At 54.2% G+C, this 14,187-nt stretch overlaps 8 protein-coding genes across 8 annotated transcripts; 4 read left to right on the top strand and 4 right to left on the bottom strand.

Moving 5' to 3' along the window:
* Positions 1–24: 24 nt before the first annotated feature.
* Positions 25–2,110, top strand: J7T54_008177 (uncharacterized protein; the record flags this gene model as incomplete). The annotated part of the gene is made up of 2 exons (XM_051502782.1): positions 25–79; positions 138–2,110. The coding sequence occupies 2 exons, from the start codon at positions 25–27 to the stop codon at positions 2,108–2,110; spliced, it is 2,028 nt and encodes a 675-aa protein (XP_051365939.1).
* Positions 2,111–2,308: 198 nt separating this feature from the next.
* On the top strand, positions 2,309–3,193 carry J7T54_008176 (putative urease accessory protein-like protein; the record flags this gene model as incomplete). Its single annotated transcript, XM_051502780.1, has 1 exon — positions 2,309–3,193. One exon carries the CDS (start codon positions 2,309–2,311, stop codon positions 3,191–3,193), a length of 885 nt encoding a protein of 294 aa, XP_051365938.1.
* Positions 3,194–3,242: 49 nt separating this feature from the next.
* On the bottom strand, positions 3,243–4,510 carry J7T54_008175 (Pre-mRNA-splicing factor CWC2; the record flags this gene model as incomplete). The annotated part of the gene is made up of 2 exons (XM_051502779.1): positions 3,243–3,844; positions 3,898–4,510. The coding sequence occupies 2 exons, from the start codon at positions 4,508–4,510 to the stop codon at positions 3,243–3,245; spliced, it is 1,215 nt and encodes a 404-aa protein (XP_051365937.1).
* Positions 4,511–4,809: 299 nt separating this feature from the next.
* Positions 4,810–6,230, top strand: J7T54_008174 (Ribosome-interacting GTPase-like protein; the record flags this gene model as incomplete). Its single annotated transcript, XM_051502778.1, has 4 exons — positions 4,810–4,838; positions 4,894–4,922; positions 5,198–5,591; positions 5,645–6,230. The coding sequence occupies 4 exons, from the start codon at positions 4,810–4,812 to the stop codon at positions 6,228–6,230; spliced, it is 1,038 nt and encodes a 345-aa protein (XP_051365936.1).
* Positions 6,231–6,476: 246 nt separating this feature from the next.
* J7T54_008173 (Spo12 family) lies at positions 6,477–6,902 on the bottom strand (the record flags this gene model as incomplete). Its single annotated transcript, XM_051502777.1, has 3 exons — positions 6,477–6,567; positions 6,621–6,707; positions 6,775–6,902. The coding sequence occupies 3 exons, from the start codon at positions 6,900–6,902 to the stop codon at positions 6,477–6,479; spliced, it is 306 nt and encodes a 101-aa protein (XP_051365935.1).
* A 575-nt stretch (positions 6,903–7,477) lies between these two features.
* Positions 7,478–8,992, bottom strand: J7T54_008172 (Acyl-CoA dehydrogenase family member-like protein; the record flags this gene model as incomplete). The annotated part of the gene is made up of 4 exons (XM_051502776.1): positions 7,478–7,987; positions 8,037–8,781; positions 8,835–8,911; positions 8,969–8,992. 4 exons carry the CDS (start codon positions 8,990–8,992, stop codon positions 7,478–7,480), a joined length of 1,356 nt encoding a protein of 451 aa, XP_051365934.1.
* An 844-nt stretch (positions 8,993–9,836) lies between these two features.
* On the bottom strand, positions 9,837–10,771 carry J7T54_008171 (Ras-related protein-like protein; the record flags this gene model as incomplete). The annotated part of the gene is made up of 7 exons (XM_051502775.1): positions 9,837–9,946; positions 9,997–10,099; positions 10,152–10,196; positions 10,243–10,422; positions 10,480–10,575; positions 10,636–10,689; positions 10,742–10,771. 7 exons carry the CDS (start codon positions 10,769–10,771, stop codon positions 9,837–9,839), a joined length of 618 nt encoding a protein of 205 aa, XP_051365933.1.
* A 2,139-nt stretch (positions 10,772–12,910) lies between these two features.
* J7T54_008170 (uncharacterized protein) lies at positions 12,911–14,040 on the top strand (the record flags this gene model as incomplete). The annotated part of the gene is made up of 2 exons (XM_051502774.1): positions 12,911–13,555; positions 13,666–14,040. 2 exons carry the CDS (start codon positions 12,911–12,913, stop codon positions 14,038–14,040), a joined length of 1,020 nt encoding a protein of 339 aa, XP_051365932.1.
* Between the last annotated feature and the right edge of the window lie 147 nt (positions 14,041–14,187).

Here is a 14,187-nt window from a genome sequence, read left to right as displayed (position 1 = left end):
TCGTGAACCACACGAACCAGCGCCATGTTGGGCTGGATGCTCAAGCGCGGCGAGACTGCTGCAAACGCGCCAGATGAAGGTGCGCGCGCGCGCTGTGGTGCACCAGAAACTATGCGATGCTGACAACGTGGCTCCAGATAATACATTGGCAGATATCCCAGATACTCCTGCACCTGTCTTTGCAGCACGCGCCTTCAAGAGTGCTATATTCGGCGCGCAACCTCGCGAGGCACCGCGATCGCGACAACCCAGAATCGCTGCGGCACCCGAAGGCTCGCAGACACCACCCGCGAAGCCGCAAGGGATTCTGCTCACTCCTGGCACCGGGGCGAACCGACAAAAGCGCGTGTCATTTGGACGAGACGTCAAGAACACGCAGGGCTCCACAGAACCCAAAGCACACGAAACAAAGCGCACGAGGTTGAACGAGGCCTTGGAAAAGGCACGCCAGAAGAAGGTTGCTGCTACGAACAAGAGGACAACAACGGCAGCCGCGTCCGACCCCCCGGCTCCGAGCTCGCAAACCAACGTACCTGACGACGACGATTGGGAGGAGGAAGGGAACTCGTCTGCCGACGAGGAGAATCTCTGTCATCATGACATCACATTGGACTTAAACGAGCCGCACTCTTCATCGGGCAGATACTGGAAGGAGGAGTTTGAGAAATATCACCAAGAAGCCAAGGCGGAACTGGCCAAGCTTCTTAAGTACAAGCAATTGGCCAAGTCATACGCCCAGCAAAAAGATGCAGAGGCCGTCGAGCTCGCAGAAAAGCTTCGGGATGAGCAGGCGAAGGTCATCAGCATGGAACAGTTGATCGCGGAGAATGCATCGGAAATTGTCTCGAAACATACGAATGCAGAGGAAGCCTCGGCTGAGATGGTCCAAAAGCTCTCTAAGGAGACGGCCCTTGCCGGTCAGTACAGGGAGCGAGTCCAAGAGCTGGAAGATCAGCTGGAGGACTTCTTGCAGGACAAGGAGGATGATAATGGTGAAAAGGCTCGGCGACGAAAGCAGGTGGGTCTGTCGCCACGAGCCCAAAAAACGTTGCTGGAAACCCAACGCGAGCTGCAAAAGGCTAGATTGCAGGCCAAAGAGACCAACAGTCTGCGAGAGCAGGTGTTGTCCTTGAAGGAACAACTCAAGGCTGCAGAAAAACGCGCTTCGAAGGCTGAGACAGAAAGTCGGGACAAAGAGAGTGAATCGACAAGGACGAAGGACCTGAGAGATCAGCTCCGTGAGCTCAAAGCCGAGAACAGGGAGAAGGACAGGGAGTTGGCGAAGCTCAAAGCTGAATTCGAGCAGTATCGCCAGGACACACAACACCACGATGACGACTCCAAAGCTGTGTTGGAGCGCGCCCACGCCAAGATTGCAGAGCTGAAAAAAGAACTCCGCGCAGCGAAATCTGCGAATAGCGATCACGGCAAAGCACAGACAAAGGCACTGACTGAAAAGGACAGCGCGCCCAACCATGCCGTGGCGTCTGCGACCGATACGCTGCACACCACGGCTACAAGCCGCCGCAACCATCGTACTTTGGACAAAAGGCCAACGTCAGGATCACCGAGGAAAGCATCGGCAGAGAGCCAACGTACTTTACGCGACCAGTTCCATGAAGATGGAGATGACGTGGCCGAACCCAAGATGTCAGGCGCTCTGGGTGAACGCCCAGACCTAGAAAGGCCTAAGTGGCAGCCCTTCGTACCCAGGTCACCGCGCAACCGTGGCTACCTTGGCGAAGATGTTGCGAAGCGCCTGGAACATGGCGGCGTCACGCCGACGGCTGTGAGGACCTCAAGTAACATGGATGCAGATCTCTCAGCTCTGGCCAATGCGACCTCTAGAGCAGGTCGAGACACTCGCCAGGACGAGGTCACGGAGACGTTGGACCTGAAGAGCCGTATGGTGCAGCTTGACCATCCTGAGCTGCAGAGGCACAAGAGCGCGAAGCTTGACCCAAAGGCAACAGAGGATGCAGGCAAGAGCAAGCTCCCTCCTGATCGTCGCGCAGCGGCCATGGCCAAGATTGAGCAGAGGCGAGCAGAGAAGCTGAGGGCGCGAGCACGTATGGGAGGCAATGACAAGGAAAACGTTGTACCATCATGAATCAGCTGGGGGATCGATATTTTTTTTTTTTTTCCTAAGCGAGGCGTTCCGTTGATTCCAGAAGATATCACTTGTCGTGCGAATATTCAGTACTCGGTAGTTGTAGCAGCGATACCGACCGCACTGATGGCGGCCAATCCACATTTTTGAATCCAGCCTTATCAGGCGAAGGCCCCCAAACCATCACTTCTACACCTCATGGCCGCGAACAATGTGGGAGAAATCCAAGACGAGATTGGCTTCCTCGAAGCGCGTCTTCAAGATGCCAGGAACCGTCTCAAAAATGTCCAATTGACCGGCACGCAAAACGCAGCCCAGAAAGACTTGGCCGCTGCAAACGACGCAGCGATCTCGGCCAGCGTTGCGCCAGGACTCGGCTCACATACACACTTTCTCCTGCTTCTCTCCGACTCCCAATTGCCCCTGGGGTCGTTCGCCTTCAGCAGTGGCTTGGAGTCCTACCTCGCCCACACGCCACCACGCGCAGCGTCCTTCTCATCCAGCTTTCTCCCCTCGTCAATCTCGTCCATGGCATCTACAACGCTTCCGTTTGTTCTTGCCGCGCACCGATCGCCGCCGAAGCTGGCGGAACTGGACGACCAGCTCGACGCGGCGATTGTGTGCACCGTGGGCAGGAGGGCGAGCGTCGCCCAGGGTCGGGCACTGCTGGGCATTTGGGAGCGGTCTTTTCGCAGTACCGTGGCCGGCGACGGGCAAGTGCTGAAGGATTTCTCAACTCTACTGCGAGAAAGCAAGGGTCAGGATGTGCCTCTCGTCTCTGCCCATCTAGCGCCGCTTTTTGGTATCATCTGCGCCCTCGTGGGCATGAGCCTGCGGCAGACGGCGTACGTCTTCATGCTAAGTCACGTCAAGGCATTGGTGTCGGCGGCGGTGCGGGCGAGCATGTTCGGTCCCTACCAGGCGCAGAAAGTACTAGCAAGTGTGCAGGTCCAGCGGCTGATTGACGTGGTCATTGACAGAGAGTGGAACACGGCAGTGGAGGAAGCTGGGCAGGCTACGCCGATAATGGATCTGTGGATCGGAAGGCACGAGGTCTTATACTCGAGGATATTCAACAGCTAGTTGCTCTTCCTGGAGGTTGGTATCATTGAATATGTACATGTTCCAAACATCAGTCACTGTCACTGTCGTAGGCCACCAATGGCCCTGCTGCTGCTTGCGGTTTCGCCGTCAATGCCACCTGAGCCTTGTTGAGCGCCGCCAAGGTACTGCTCGAGAAGATCCCTGCTTGTTCTTGTTGCTGCTGCTGCTGCTCTTGTGGCGATTGTCCGGTTTCTTCCGCAGTGGGAGTATCGCCTGCCTGGCCATTCTCCAGCATCAGAGGTTCTTGGTATTCCATCGCGAACCCTTCCCGTCCCAAGGGGTTGACTGCGTTGGTGCCTCGAGCAAAGTGAACTTCGTCCGGTGCTTCGTAACCCTCAAGTCCGTAGCTGCTTTCGATTTTCCTCCTCTTTCTCGCCTCGGGATCTTTGCCCTCAATCTCTGCCACGAACTCTGCAGGTAGTGCGCGTCGGATCGCATCAGCCGCTTGTTCTTCAATTCGTCGCGCCTCGCGGGCCTGGGCCATGGGGTTCGGATCGGCGGTTGCCCAGCGTACGTTGAGAACTTCGTCCGAGTCGAGGGATTGATGCGCCATGGCCTCTTTGGCGAATTGTGCGTTCGCCTCGTTGGTATATGTGATGAACGCCACACCGCGGCTGTTCAGGACGCGAGCTAGCAAAATGTTAGCATATCGTTGGTCAACACCACGCTGGAGAAACACGTACTGCGCTCAATAGGCCCCCATTCGGCGAAATGCCTGGCCACAATCTCCTCAATGTCGTCCGTGACGTGTATTCTCCCCACATACACCGTGCGGTTCTGGCGCATGAAACTTCCCACACCACCCATGTCATCGCGGTAGTCGGAGTGTTTGTCACGCCCAAAGCAGTCGACGTTCGGGTTGAACATGTCAAATGGGCCTGGCAAGCGATGTAGGTAGGAGCAGTCCTGGCCCTTTGTACAAATGCCCCGCGCAAAGTGCAGACAGAAGTAGCTCCCGTTGACAGCGTCTGCCTTGGTGTAGCCGCTGTCCTTTGCGATGTTGCACCGCCCCTTGGCTTTGGTTTGAGATAGGTATTTGTCCTCGCGATCGCCTCCCGCCCATTTGTTGTACCAAATGTTGAAAATCGTGCCCGTCTGTGGCGGCGGCTCGGACGTGAGCTCGTCAGGATCCATTTGCACGCGCGCCGGTCGCTTCTTTTTGCGGATGATCTTCTTGACCTTCTTCTCTGTTGGCGCAGCGACCTCGGTATTTGTCGTGGTGAGCGCCATTTTCTGTTCTTCCTCTTGGCCCACGGGGACCTGGACCTCCGTGGCCTGGTCTATCACGTCGGTCATTGCGGTGGTGAATCGTTGTGGGTGGATGTTCGATGCTGATGAACTTGGGCCAGTCGACGAGGCGACGAGTTCCAGAAATGTTGGTAGCGAAGTGCCAAAAGCGGTAGGCGGTCAGCAGCCACAGGCGATGTCATTCGCCCCCACCGCGGAATTCTGCCGCCGCCATGGACTTCAGCAACTGACCCCACGTAAATTCATTGAGAGCAGGCATCGGTCATCACGCTGTGGAACGTCCAATTTGTGCTGTCAAGTCCTTTCTTCAGGTATCCGCATAGTGCTAGGGCACTCGATTCGGCAAGATGGTCAACATTACGGAGAAGATCAAGGAGTACGCCGCGCTCAAGCATCCCGCCGAGGAGCAATGCACTGACGATGTTCATCAGGATTGAGGAGGAGATGCGAAGGACACAGAGTAGGTGTGGTCACTGTCGGTGCTGTTTTCAGGATGTTCAACCTTGGAAATGGCACGGGGAGAGCTGTGCAGTAAACGGAAGCTAATTTTTGCTAGAGAATAAGGCGACTGGTAATTTTGATTGTTCCGACGTCCGTCTGGCTCTGCTAATGATTTGAAGAATACCATCTGGGTCTACTGAAAGGGTATGTCGTTGAGTTTTTTTGGTCTCAATGGAAGCGTTTTAACGGTGACCAGAAAACTCGCTCGACTGAGAGCTCAACTTCTTGAGCCAGCGGCTGGTGCAGGCAGCGGTGGCGGCGCGGGTTTTGATGTCAGCAAAAGTGGCGATGCACGTATATCTCTCGTTGGCTTCCCATCCGTGGGAAAGTCGACGTTCCTGTCCAAAGTCACAAAGACAAGGTCAGAAGTTGCCTCGTACGCTTTCACGACCCTGACGGCTATTCCGGGTGTACTTGAGTATGGCGGTGCGGAGATTCAACTGCTCGATCTCCCGGGTATTATTGAGGGCGCTGCTGAGGGAAAGGGACGAGGTCGTCAAGTCATCTCGGCGGCGAAGACGAGCGACATGATCCTCATGATTTTAGACGCGACCAAGCGTGCCGAGCAAAGGGCGTTACTAGAGGCTGAGTTGGAAGCCGTTGGCATTCGCTTGAACTGCGAGCCCCCGTGCGTCTCTTTGCATGGGCTGTATCATTGGGAAACCGGCTGACACGAAACAGGAACATCTACTTAAAGCAAAAGAAGGCTGGTGGCATGAAGATCACCTTCCAGACGCCCCCGAAAAACCTCGACGAGCGCGCGGTGTCCGGCGTTCTACGAGACTACAAGATGCTCAACTGCGAAGTGCTTGTACGCGACGAGAACGCGACCATTGACGATTTCATCGATGTCATTATGAAAGACCACCGCAAGTACATCAAGTGCCTCTATGTCTACAACAAGATCGACGGTGTGTCGCTCGACTTCCTGGATTCTCTCGCCCGCGAGCCACAGACTGTGGTGATGAGTTGCGAAATGGACTTGGGCCTTCAAGACGTGGTGGAGAGATGCTGGAAGGAGTTGGCCCTCATCCGGATCTACACCAAAAGGAAGGGGGCAGAACCCGACTTCTCAGAAGCGCTGATTGTCCGGCGAGACAGCACCGTGGAGGACGTCTGCGACCGTATTCACCGGACGCTGAAGGACACGTTCAAGTATGCGCTCGTGTGGGGAGCCAGCGCGCGGCATATTCCTCAAAGAGTAGGATTGAGCCATCCCGTGGCAGACGAAGATGTCATTCATATAGTCAGCGCTTGGAGAGCATAGATGGTAGGAAAACACAAAAGGAATCAATTCTATACGAATGACTGAATTTAAAACCCCCGGGTCTCGTCACATCATGTCATTTTGTAGGGGGGAAACCTTTGCAAACAACCATGTACGCCCAGTTGGAAAACTCTTTCATCTGGTGCGCCGACGCCAAATGCCCAAATACATATTGTGAGGAAGGAAGCAGCGACATGACACAGTAATACAGTTGTTGAAAAGCCAGAGGCTGCTGGAGATGGCCGATCATGGCTTAGACGGAGGTGCACCGAGGGCGCTGCCGTCGCTTTGTAGCCTCTTCTTGCTTGCTTGTGCGAAAAGGGAACGGGGTTTGGCTCTGTGACACGATTAGCATCGAGAGGGTAGAGGGACCTTTGAGGGTGGACGAACTTGGCGATGTGCTTGTTGCGTAGTGCGTTGATCTTGGAAGAGCAAGGGCTCATAATGTTGTCGGAAGGGGATACGTATTGCTGCGACCTGGATGAATACTTGTTAGCATGACTCGCCTGTGTTCTGCCCATGGCTTGGAAAAGGGGGAACGTACGGCTCTGCCATCTTTGACTGGAACATTTGGCGATGATACTCCATGTTCTTCACGTCCTTGCCAGCAACAGTAGGCTGCACCTCCATGGGCGCATTAATGTCCCTCTCGCCGAGAACTGTGGAAGACATTTTTGGGTTTGGTGTCGGTTGTGCTCGAGTAACTGAAGTCGGTTGAATGCTGGATGCTGAAAGCTAAGCAAAGGAGAGAGGATGTGAGAGTTGTGGATGTGTAGTGCTTGCGAGTGACAGATGCGAGTGTGGGACGTCAAAATCAATGGCGGGTTCACAACTTTTAACGGCAGTTTGCAGATGACGTTCCTCCTCACAGGGTTGAGTTTGAGTGGTTGCAGGGGTGGAACTTTGTAAACGAGTTGTGGTGCCTGTCGTTGTCCGGGCAACGCATGACGAGGAATGCACCACGGCGCCACGTTGGGCACCGAGGAGCACGGGGACCAAAGTGGGAATGCGATTAGGCTTACATTGATATGATTCACGATAAACAGCGACAACGCATCGCCTAGTCGGCCAGGTGATGGAGCGACAGGCACCTCTAGTCGCAGGGTCTCCCTCCGCAAGGGGTGTTTGCATGTCCAGGGCAGCAGGGCTTCTATACTGATTACAGTAGTATGCTGCTGATCTAAGTAAAATGTGACTTTGCGTGCTCACATACTGCGAGCAACAGTCGTTATACATTAAACATCCCCTCAGATCTTGGCCCTGGTGATATTCGTGCCCGGCTGCGCGCTGGAGGCTTTCCAGATCTTCATCAGCTCTTCCGTCTTGGTCGCTTGCCACTTGATGTGATCCGTGACTTCCTTGCCCCTCTTATTCTCGTTGCGTCCCATCTGTTGCAGATGTACCTCGTCTGGGCCGTCAGCCAGCCTGAGCGTTCGGATGCCAGCCCACATGTTGGCGAGGGGGGTATCCTGGCAGACACCAGCTCCGCCGAACGCCTGCACGGCGCGGTCAATGACTGTCAGAGCAGTCTGGGGGATGAGAACCTTGGCCTCCGCGATTTCCTTAAGGGCCTTCTTCGGGCCGTGTACATCCATCTGAATGGCGGCGTTGAGGACAATCAGGCGTGCCGCGTCGATCTCGATGCGTGACTTGGCAATCCATTCGAGGATCACACCGTGCTCGCGAAGTTGCTTGCCGAACGGCTTCTTGCGGTCATCGTTGACGCGCATCAGCATCCAGTCGAGAGCGCGCTCAGACTGCTTCTGTCAGCTTTGACCCAGACCCTTGAGGTACAGTGATACTTACGGCACCAATGCTGCGCATGGCGTGGTGGATGCGGCCGGGTCCCAGACGACCTTGGATGATCTCGAAGCCTCGTCCCTCGCCAAGGACCATGTTAGCAGCAGACACACGAACATTGGTGAAAGTAATGTGTCCATGTCCATGAGGGGCATCATCGTAGCCGTAGACCTTGAGCATGCGGTGGATCTTCATGCCAGGTGCATCAGCGGGCACGAGGATGACGGACTGCTGCAGGTAGGGATCCTTGTTGTTGGGATCACTCTTTCCCATGACAACGTAAACGCTGCATCTCGGGTCACCAGCACCGCTCGACCACCATTTACTGCCGTTCAAAACGTATTCATTCCCTTCCTTGCGGATGCTGAGCTCGATGTTGGTCGCATCGGAGCTCGCCACATCTGGCTCAGTCATGAGGAACGCAGAGCGAATCTTGCCCTCCATGAGCGGCTTGAGCCACTGCTGCTTCTGCTGCTCGTTGCCATACTTGGCGAGAACCTCCATGTTGCCTGTGTCGGGGGCAGCGCAGTTGCACGCCTCGCTGGCGGAGCGAGATCGACCAAGCCACTCAGCCATCAGGCCGTACTCGAGGTTGGTCCATCCTGGGGACTCCTTGTAGTGGCCCTTAGGCAGGAACATGTTCCATAGACCGAGTTTCTGGGCCTTGGCCTTGAGATCCTCGATAATCGCAGGGTGGGCGTTCCATCGCGCGTCGCCCTCACCGACCTGGGCCTCGAGAACTGGATCCGCACTGCTAGAGTCAGTGATAGCTCCTAGACGAGATCATCGGTCTCATAAGCTTACGGAATGCACTCCTCTTCCACAAACTTGGCAACCACGTCCAAGGTGGCCTTGGCCTTGTCGCTTACGCGATCGGAGACCTACGAACCATGTCAGCGACTGTCGGTAGGAAGAAGCACGTCACCATCCTCACGTACGATAATAGGGATTCTAGCCGACATGATGGAACTCGCGACAGCTTTGTGTGTTACTTTGCGAGGTAGAGAGAGAGGTGATATGGAGGGAAGTTGTGAGTTTTAGTCTCCAAAATCCTCCGCAGATCGTACCATTCTATCCGGGGGATGGGGAGCATCCGAGGATGGAGCCGAGGTTCGATGGAGAGCAGCAAGCTACGCAATCGGGGTTCGACGCCGGGCGGCGGCCCTCCAAATGAAACGATCCAATGGTGGGGAAATACACGACGCCTGGGGTAATGCTATGTCCGCCAAGGCTTGCTCCGCGCCCTTCTAGACCGCGAATGCTCTCACTGCCCGCACCAAAGACGCTTGTTATGGAGTGTCCATGCCGCGGCCGACGAGGCCTTGGTCGCTGTGGGCCCGCTTTGGCCGAGGCCTCTTCACCACGGGCGAAACGCGGCATACAGCTACGTACCTTACCAGGTACTGTACGTTCGTGCGGACAACAAACAACATGCACCGTCGCTCATAAAAGATAATACGAAATAAAAGCATGTACTACCCAACCAATTATAGACAAATTTCTAGCCGCCTCCTGTATCTGCACGCACATACCCATGCCTCACTAGCATCCCCATATCTTTACTTTACTCGCTGGCGATCTGCATCGAAGCCTCCATTCCATTATGATACAAGATACTTCCAGCCGGCGAGGGGTATAATGCTGTCTGCACTGGCCGTTGCCCTTCCAAATGCAACGCGGGGCAACGGAAGCATGGCGTTCAAGGAAGTTTTCGGGGTCAAATGATTGTCTCGGCCGCAGGGGCTCTCGTCATAGTGGTTAGAGGTGATGCAAGCGACAAACACTTGCCCATCACGTCAAAATTTTTTAGCAAGAGCAGCCCTCGTTGGGGTTATCGATGCGGATGTTGATCGGGTCATCGAAATCGCCGCTGAACTCCTCCGATTCCTCCTGAGCGAGAGCATTGCGGGCAATGACTGCGGCAGGTCAGTATCGCAATGCACTCTCTAGCACGGAGTGAACTCACCCTCAAACGCTTGGTCAATGTTGACGGCCTCCTTGGCACTTGTCTCGAAATATGGGATGTCGCCCTTTGACTGACAGAAAGTCATCGCGCGCTTGTTTGAAATCTGCGAATCGTAAGCTGTCGGCTCTCTGTTCCCTCAGGTTGTTCAAACTCACCACTCGCTTGCTCTCCTCCACATCAATCTTGTTGCCCAGAACCACCTACAACAGAGTCAGAAATGCTACCATGCCTTTGGAGAGCACATACAAATGGGAAGTTGGGTGGATCTCTCGGCGAAGCTTGAATGAGGAACTCGTCCCTCCAGCTGTCCAAAGCCTCGAAGCTCTTGGAGTTGTTCACATCGTAGACCAAAACGCAACAGTCTGCACCACGGTAGAAGGCCACGCCTAGCGACTGGAAACGCTCCTGACCGGCTGTGTCCCATAGCTATCACCCCATCAGCATCTACAGCCCACCTGTGAGTCCGGGGCGACCGAATCGTACCTGCATCGTCACCTGCTTATCGTCGATGATCACCTCGCGGGTCAGGAAATCCGCACCGATTGTCGCCTTGTAGCTCGCGCTGAATTTCTTGTTGACCTGAGGCAGCTGTGTCAATGATCGGTGTTGCGGTGGCCGTTTGCGGGGATGGAATCATACATATTGGTTCATCAGACTGGTCTTGCCAACACCGCTGTCGCCAAGGATGATGATCTGGTTTAGTCAGTCGCTACACTCGCAATGATGCATGCCGTATGGATCGCACCTTGAGGAGGACCTTCTTCTTGGAAGACATGCTGGGCTATTGTTGTTGTTGGTACTGTCCGGCGACGAGCTTCGAGCTGTCTGGCGACTGTATTTCGGGTTGTTTCGTATGCTCCAGGCGATCGAGGCTGAATGTCGTCGTGCGTTGGAGCTCCAGCAATTGTCGCAGCGTGAAGTGGTTGTTTGGTCGACGATGACGAACGTCGATAGCGATTGCAGCACGACAACAGCTCAGTGACCGATGGAGGTGATCCAGCGTTAGCCGCATCGGGCAAGACCCCATGCATAAGATTAGCGGAGCGCTAGCGACTTTGTCAAGTCACAGTGAACCTCTGCCTATCCACGAGATCGACACCACCTTCGGCAGAAAACATTTATAACAGAGCCTCAACCTTTGCAAGGACCTATAAGCTGAGACGATAGAAACCTTCACAACGGTATCTACCAAAAAGACACGTCTCGTCCCGGCACTGCCGTTCATACTGCCCCTCGATACCTATGTGATGGCATACATTACCCTCAGCCGCTGGCTGTCAACCAGCCACCGACCGTGTTCATAATCTGGCACCGTTACAGTCCCGACCTCCCCAAAACAGCACCAGCCACGCAAGCAAGCAAGCCCCTCTAATTATCGCAAATATCCTTCGTCAGTTATCACACGATGGACGAAAGGAGTCAAACCAAATCCCAAAGCGCCGCCACCGCCGACCAGAGCTACAAACCTACTAGCAACATAAGCAACACTCGCACTGGCCGCCGTGGCCTCGCGCGCACCGTCGCCGCAACCTTTCTGACGGCATTTCTCGGTATTGTTCGAGCGGGGCTTTCGTACGCAGGTCAAGGTACTGCAGGCAACAGCGAAATCGTCCTCGGCAACATGGTCCCTCTAGAGGCGCACGTCGTCAGAAAGTGTCCAGATACGAGGGACGCCCTCTGAGAACTCATCTTTTCTGTGATGCAAACGTGTCTCTGACAAGATTGACTTCAAACTCTCCTACATTAGAAAGCCGTCTCCCCACGATGATGTCCCTTGTATGCATGGTCCGTCGGAATGCATAGGAAATTTCATCGAACTCTGCGCGCGAGAACTATACCCCGATCCTAAGCTTAGTCTTGGTTTTATTCCATGCCTCCCTGAGGATTATGAGCATATTTTCGAGCCTGATCTTATCGAGAAATGCGCCCTAGAACATGCTTTTGATTTTCATACTTTGAACGAGTGCACAACCCGCGACGGCGATGCCTACGGGCTGGAAATTCTGCGCAATAGTGTCACCTGGACAGCAGATGCTGGTGTAACAAAGTCTTGCACGGCTCGACTAAACAACGAAATCTACTGCATCCGCGATGGCGGCGAATGGACTGACTGCCCTTATGGCGCTGGCGTTAACGACCTGGACATTGCTATTGGGAAGCTTTCCCGTTCCTCCTAATGAGCACTTCTCTCTTCCAAGGGACGAAACACCTTTTCCCTGCAACTCCCACTAGAAATGATGGGGATCAGTCTGTGTTAATTCAGAGATAATATCGAAAGTAGGATTACTCCCTCTCACTAGTCTAAATAATAAACAAAAATGCCTTCGAGATACTCCTTCCGTGGCCCCCGTTAGAGGTATGGACTCGGCTAGTGGGTGCCACGTACCTTACTTGGTAAATACTACTTTAGTTACTTTTCTAGGAATTGCCTTACTTATAGCTTACTGTAAGGTGCCAATATCGAGCAGAATTATTAGGTGTTTCGATGCCCAAGGACCACACCAGTCCGTTAAAAGATTCGCACCTTCGCGCAGGCGCATATCCACAGCACTAAAGCATAGTGGCTAGATTTTGTTCCAATCGCTGTATAGAATGGCACGTAATGATATCACCTTCATTCCTTCCTTGGTTTCCGTACAGATAGATTTTCAATCATCCCAAAAAATGCAATTCGTCTTAACATCTCGGGCTCATAAGCTACAGGTATAAGCTGATTCATAGTTCGCCGCGTAGGTAGAGTGCGTTCGAATGGCTGCATAAGTCGGCCATTAGCCAGTGACAGTGCAGTGCACAACATCACGCTTATTGGGGATCAAACCAAAGGACAAGTGCACGTGCAGCGACAAGCTCGCCTGAGAGCTACGCATCGATCTTCCAACCCAAATGGACCATCCTCGGTCTTCAGCCCTCGACGATGGCTGATGAGATTCTGCTCGAGAAGATCCACGATCTCAGCGACCTCGAACTTGCCGCCCTGCTCAGTCTCGTGGCTCGCGAGCACTGCCTGATCAGCACACCATCCGATGCCCTCGATGACCTGCTCGAAGAATTGCAGCTTGTCGCCAGTCGAACCTTTGGCCTCAGCTGCGCGGTGATCAATTGCGACTCGACGACAACCTTGGATACGTTCGCCGCGTCTCTTCTTGTGAAGAATCAGCAGACGCCAACTGCCACGGCGTACGCGAGCACCAACTCGCACCTAGCACTACACGCACAGCGCCAGAAGCCAAAATCTAGCGACCAGAATTCACTGCATATCGCGAATTTCATCCTTGCGCGCAACCTCCACTCTGCACCGCATGCGGTACAAATACAAGCTTTGGAGCTCCTGAGGACTAGACGGATCTTCACGCACACGGCAGTGCACGCAGCACCGAAACAGTTCCTTTTCCTTCCCGTGTTGGGAGCAGAAAGAGGCGGCGCGGCAAGGGTTACGAAGCACTTGAACGATTACATGTTTATTGGACACTGGCATGACCCAGAGGACGGGTATGTCAATCTCGAAGACGGCGACGACAATGTCGACGTCGAAACAGCGTCGACAGGCAGTGTGGTCAAAGTGAGAATGGCGCACCAGGATCAAAAAGATTCTCCTTCCCCGGAAGCACTTGTGTCTGAAGCAGTAAGCACCACGCCGAGACGAAATGTACAGAGACTGACTTAGACCAGGACATTGCCAGATTATCCACTCTAAGCCGGCAAGTCGACGTCGATATCAATGTCACCCGATACCGGATGAACATCATCTCCTTCTTGCGGATGCACCGCGCTGTGGCTGATGGGATTAGCCCCACTGCTACCAAGCATCTAGAGCTGTTGTGCCGATGCCTTGCGCCATTGCACAAGGTCGGCTTCGTCACGCCGGCGCTCGTGGGTTTGGCCGCACGTAAAGTATACATACACCGCATCCGCATTGCCAAACCTGAAAACGAGCGAAGCATGCAATGGGGCAGCAAGCTAGGTGCCGTTGAGGCTATACTGGATGGTGTGGGGCCGGAAGAGGTCATTGAAGATGTTTTGACAATGGTAACGGCACCTTTGTAAATGCCGTCGTTTATTACTGTATATATTTCGTCGTCATGCCCTCAAAACTATACTCCGGTGCCTTGCGTTGTACGTGGAACAACGTCGACAATGTACCAAATCAATGGCAATTTTCATTTCATAAGTCCCGTCATGGAACTACGCAGG

Source organism: Emericellopsis cladophorae (assembly GCF_022114955.1).
Source record: "Emericellopsis cladophorae strain MUM 19.33 chromosome Unknown NODE_3_length_1261782_cov_116_963312, whole genome shotgun sequence".
Classification (NCBI taxonomy): Eukaryota; Fungi; Ascomycota; class Sordariomycetes; order Hypocreales; family Bionectriaceae; genus Emericellopsis; species Emericellopsis cladophorae.
The sequence above is the reverse complement of the archived record's forward strand: the minus strand, read 5'-3'. Positions and strand labels throughout refer to the sequence as shown.